Genomic DNA, 5,599 nt, shown 5'->3' with positions numbered 1-5,599 from the left:
AAACATAGAGTGGTAAAATTTGCTTCCAGTATTTGGTTATGGTCATTTTGTGAATCTTACTGCACTTTTTAAATTTATTTGTTCTCAGAATAAAAAATCAGTGGGTTGTGTTCACATTCTCATTGTTTTTGCTTCTTTTTCTTTTGTCTCATAACAGTTGTGAATTGGTGAGCTTAATCCCGAAAAAGTCCCTCTCAATTATTTGGAGATTGTTATTTATAAGGAAACACTTTTGTTGTTTCACCATTTTCTAATTTTCACACAAGTAAAAAAGAGTAAAAATAATCGATATGTGTATCGAAGGTTATGTTTTTTGTCATCTTCAACGGATCTTATTTTCCCCTAATTTTCCAGAAGAGTGTATAAATATATAACCTCAACTTTTTTAGTATAAAGTCTTTTTGTCGTCCTTATCTTTGGTGGCCCGTACTAATGATTCTTTTCTTTGATATAAGTCTGAGGATATGTATGGACGCATGTGACAATTAATTAGGATATTTGAAGGCCTCACCTAGACCTTTTTTGGTTTTTTATTTTATCTTCTTTTCTGCCGGGGCTTATTTTCTTTTCCCTATTGCTTTGCACTATTTGTCTTTGTGTTGAGGTATAGATGATCTCAAAACTTGACCTCTATATCTTTTGGGTGAAACTGTGAAATACACTCTATCCTTCTCAGACCCCATTATATGAAATTTCACTGATATGTTGCTGTTGCTGTAAAAGCTTTTATCGTGTTTAAAGGAGAATATCCTTTTTTGGTCCGGTGGAATTATTTTGGCAAATGAATAAGCAGTGAGAGGATGAGAAAGAAAAAAGTGGGGAAGAGGTGGGTAATGTTATTATCTGATCCCATCATTCTTCTGTGCTTGGACCCGAACCAGGAACTGCTTTGGAATCTGGGGCACGAGGCACGACCCATTGTTATTCTTAGAATAATGGCGACCATAGTAATGTTCCCCGGCGCTAGTCTGTATGTGAAGTCACAGCTATCATTGTCGCCTTCAAAAGAATCAAAGTATCTTCTTCCTTCTCAGCCACTAAGTCAACATTTCTCTTCTTCCTTATTAATTCGGCGACCAATTCGTTATTCTCAAATTGTATCTTGTTATCCTGATCAGTCTTCTTCGCCAAGGACTCGGTTGAACCTCAATCCCTCAACGAAGCTCTTTGTTAGCGGTCAGCTTCTTTTTCGTTCCTATTTGCTATTTCCACTTTGTACTTCTTTTGTTGAAATGTTAATTTCATTTTGTAGGACTCTCATTTCGCACAACTGAAGAGAGCTTAAGAAACGCCTTCAACAACTTCGGGGAGCTCGTGGAAGGTAACAAGAGAAAAAAGATCCATTCATTTTCATTCCTACTTCACACTCATGACTCATCAGTCATATCTTGTTTGTATCCTGTGACTATTTTGTTGTACCTTGCAATGCAATTGCTCCCGTATTAACCAAAATGAGAACTCATATGAGAATATTTTGAGCGTTGTTGTAGGTAAACTTAACCAAAACTGAACACAGATAATTAATTGAGTAAAACTTGCAGCTAGCATACAGATTATTTGTTAAGAATTTCTAAAATATGTATCTTGTATTTTGCAGTCAATTTGATGATGGACAAAATTGCCAACAGGCCAAGAGGATTTGCTTTCCTTCGCTATGCTACGGAGGAGGAATCACATAAAGCAATTGAGGGAATGCATGGCAAGGTAATAGAGTCTTGAACCAGCATTGATCCTAGCTAACTCAGCCATATATATCCTTCATTCTGGATGATATTGTTCACTGAAGAGTTAAGAGTCTATTAGCATATAACATGGAATTTTTTTCAAGTCGCCAAATAGGGAGGACCTGAATGACAAACTCATATAAGACGAACTAACGCTTTATTGTCTAGCAGCGCCTTCTCTTGCTTTGGAAAAATATCAAAGCTTCATTACTTAGTAAATTTATGGAAAGCATTTTCTGTTTCGCTCTTGTCTACGTCTTTTAGCCTTTTACTTTACTGTAAGCTAAGGTGAGTGCATTTTTCTGCAGTTTCCAGTTAAACAAGTTCACTTTCACTTTATTATGTGGTTTTATGAAATGTTTTGCTTGACACACATATTACAATCAGCTCTATCATTTTTATTGTCTAAGTTAACAAATATTCGTTATAGAAAACCTTTATCTCAAACTTCTGGAACATGGAACCCTTCTAAATATAACTGATAAAGAAATAGAATTATACTGCAATCTTAAAAGTGGCGTATGGCCTCCGTCCTTCTTTTGTCCAGAAAAAATCAATTTATGTCCATTCTAGATGGAGCAGTAAGTTCTCTGAGCTCGATATGCTTTCCTACATCTTTTGGGGTTGAAGATAGATGTCCAATGAAGATAGACAGTTAAAAAAGAAAATAAGGTTGATGACTTTACATGCCAAGTGGGTGCGTGACAAGTTCACATATTGGATACAGGTCTTGGTGTGGGTTTAGAAAATTTCATCTGGCTTCCCATAATTTATTATTTGATAGATTGATAAATGAAGACTATTAAATGCATCAGAATTGATAACAACCTACATCAGCTTTAGCCGATAGAGCGCTGGATTTACTGTCAATGAAATATTATTGCTGTAAAAAATATAGTAAAAGTGAAGTTCTGACAAAAGATGGAATAATTAGTGTCTCTTTACTGAAGAAATTTTTTGCTCTGCGTCCGTGGAAGACAGAACACTGCCTGTGTGAGCGGAATGGTTTTTGTATAATTTTGTACTGAATAATGTTGGTGTTAGATAAATTTATTCATATAGTCGACCCCTATTTGTTAGTGCATGGAAGTGAAGCAAGTCATCTTTGTGTGACATGACGATGTATGACAAATAATTTTCAATAAAATAGTGTGATTTGGATGATGATAGGTTATATTTAAATAAAATTAAGTTCTTATACACCTGCCTAGGAAAGTAGAGTTACCTTTCTATCATTATCTGAACTTTACTACCTAAATGAAATAAACCATAGAAAAATATAGAAAGAAATGAGTTGGTCATATCATAAGCTCTGTTAACATGTCAATATTTTGCTGGGTATTTTTTGTGATAACTTTTGGTAACTTCAGTGTTAACTCTTAGGGTTTCAGAATCATGGACTTTATTCAATAGATATGATGTGTCCAAACTATCAATTAGGAGTATTTCAATTTTACAAAGATCTAAAATATCTGAGTTCGAAAACAACCTCGCTGCCTTTACAAGGGGGGTAAGGTATGCGTACACTCTACCCTCTCCAGAGCCCACATAATATGGGTATGTTGTTGTAAAAGCAGTTCAAACAAATACTACTCCCTCCGTCCCAAAAAGATTGTTCTCTTTTGACTTGGCACAAAGTTTAAGAAATAAAGGAAGATTTTTGAAATATATGGTCCAAAACAAGCCTTAAATATTTGTGTGGCTATAAATCATCTCATAAAGTTAAATTGTTTCTAAATATAGAAAGAGGACAATTTTTTTGAGACAGACTAAAAAGGAAAGGAGGACAATCTTTTTTAGACAGAGGAATAGCTTCAAAAAGTGAAAAAACAGAGTTTGCAAACAGTTTTTCATGTTTATTTAAAATAATATCTCTGGAAGTTTGAAGAAAATGTTGTTTTTTAAAGTTTAGATAAACTCCGGACAAGCCAACTGTACTAATGTTGCGACTGAAGTAAACATTTCAGTCAATATGTCAAAATGATGGGTTTGTGAAGGCTAATTTGATCCTGATTGAGTCCAAAAGTTACCTTGTGCATCTTGTATGTGCTACCTCAACTTCCGTTCTCAAATTCATCTTGTGCATCTCCATACATAAAATATGAATGCTTAGTAATAACATAATATAAAAGCATTTTCGTTACATTCTCCAAAAAGCAAAAGACAGAAGCATAAGCATTAGACACCCTTCTATCCTCGCAGCAAAATGCTACCTTAGGTAATCATCCCTAACTGTCATTGTTACTTCATAGAGTTCTTGTTTGTTGAGTATAATCCTAAAATGTCCTTCTCAGTTTCTGGATGGTAGGGTTATTTTTGTAGAAGTCGCTAAGCCTAGATCTGAACTTTGCCAAGGCCCTAATCACAATAGCAGACAATGATGTGGACATGCATCCCTAATCAAGGCTCATCTCCGAGGTTCAACAGTGGACGCTCTTCATTCACCCATAAATTAATCATCATGCATCTATACTTTTATCAGAATATGTCACCAGTTTCTGCCCACTTACCATAAAGAGAGAGATGAAGATTGCTTACTTCGGTACAGGCAAAATTAAGCTAGACTCACATTGGCAAACTTATGATTATTATTGTATTTGAATCCTTTCTCTGGCAGTTGTGCAGTTTTTAACATGTGGTTGCACATTTTTCTTTTTAAAATTTTCATTTGTAGTATTTGTTCCTCTTGATCGTTTGTATTGTAAATTCTACTGATGAAACGGCCCCTTGTTGAAAGAGAGAATCTAATAAAGCCGTGGCTTACGTTCAGCTACTTATCAAACTTCCCTTCCCTGCCCCGGGAGTAAAAGTTATAGTTTGTGTGGTGGAAATGGCATTGTGAGGAAGAGTTTGTGTTAGTGACTAGGCATGATAAATAGCAGATTTCCTTTACAAAGCTGTGTTTACTCTCCTCTCCAATCTGTCTTTAGGGAACCCCATGATTGCCTATAACCAAAATATAATTCTAGTCAAAGATATTCTCCTTGGTAGCACACATCTAATCATAAAGCCAGTAACTGCTAACCAAGTAATTTAATATATCAAAGTAAGAATATGTATCACTATAATGTTGATAAATGTGTGTATGAAAGCACATATCGTGCATTCATTGATTTAGTAGAAACACTGTGTTAGGATCGGACTACTTCCTATGTACTCAAACAACCAGGTTCTTTGAGTAACTATGCAAGAAGGTAAATTGCGGAAAGTAAATCAACACAAGTATTCTAGCGTGGAAACGCTCCTTGCTTAAAGGAGGAAAAATCAAGGCCAATCCAATAAGAATTTTCCCAACTCTTCACTAATTAGCTCCAACAATTTTGATGTTTACAACCGCCCTTGTGACACCTAAGAAACTGTTCCAAACAGTTCCGCCTCTACCCTCTTAAAGCTCAACAGTTCCAAATTTCTATGTTCCACCTCATACTTTCATACGCAGAATTAGTCGTAAGTTAATTGGCGTAGATTTGGAAAAGGAGGTTCTCTTTGAGGTTATAAGTGATTAACCATGTTAATCTTAAGTATATGAGAGTTTAAGATCATGTTTAGTAGGTGTTGAAAGGATTAGAGGTTAAACGAATAGAAGAAAATACGTTTCGTCGAAATTCGGTTTGGCGGAGGTGATATACGGACCATATATTGGTTATACGGACTGTATAATTGATAAAACGCCACCGTATAATTGCAATAGTGGAGCTGGTATACTGTGACTCATGTACGATCCAAATATACGGACCGTATATTGATTTACGGTCCATATATGTGGACCGCATAACAATGGAAGTGGAAACCCTTTTGTTGTATACATTTTGTTGCCCTCATTTCCAATTCATTTTAACATTTCCTCCATATCGCTAACACTCCAAAAACCCTCT

The 5,599-nt window shown here is 35.4% G+C and overlaps 1 protein-coding gene across 2 annotated transcripts; it reads left to right on the top strand.

Annotated features, from left to right (window-relative positions):
* Positions 1-662: 662 nt before the first annotated feature.
* LOC132050311 (organelle RRM domain-containing protein 6, chloroplastic) lies at positions 663-4,398 on the top strand. 2 transcript variants are annotated; one of them, XM_059441511.1, is made up of 4 exons: positions 663-1,176; positions 1,253-1,321; positions 1,598-1,704; positions 4,019-4,398. In XM_059441511.1, exons 1-4 carry the CDS (start codon positions 801-803, stop codon positions 4,103-4,105), a joined length of 639 nt encoding a protein of 212 aa, XP_059297494.1. In that variant the 5' UTR covers positions 663-800; the 3' UTR covers positions 4,106-4,398. The 2 variants fall into 2 exon arrangements, with proteins under 2 accessions (XP_059297494.1, XP_059297495.1); XM_059441512.1 differs by lacking the exon at positions 4,019-4,398 and adding an exon at positions 2,272-3,496.
* The last annotated feature ends 1,201 nt before the right edge of the window (positions 4,399-5,599 follow it).

This window comes from Lycium ferocissimum, chromosome 3 (assembly GCF_029784015.1).
Source record: "Lycium ferocissimum isolate CSIRO_LF1 chromosome 3, AGI_CSIRO_Lferr_CH_V1, whole genome shotgun sequence".
NCBI lineage: Eukaryota > Viridiplantae > Streptophyta > Magnoliopsida > Solanales > Solanaceae > Lycium > Lycium ferocissimum.
This window is presented reverse-complemented; position numbering and strand designations above follow the sequence as displayed.

What these genes read in the sequence shown, in the direction of transcription:
- LOC132050311 (XM_059441511.1), top strand. Translation starts at nt 801, where the DNA reads ATGAGAAAGAAAAAAGTGGGGAAGAGGTGGGTAATGTTATTATCTGAT. An exon ending in AACGAAGCTCTTTGTTAGCG is followed by an intron (nt 1,177 to 1,252) that starts GTCAGCTTCTTT and finishes TTCATTTTGTAG; the next exon opens with GACTCTCATTTCGCACAACT. An exon ending in CTTCGGGGAGCTCGTGGAAG is followed by an intron (nt 1,322 to 1,597) that starts GTAACAAGAGAA and finishes TGTATTTTGCAG; the next exon opens with TCAATTTGATGATGGACAAA.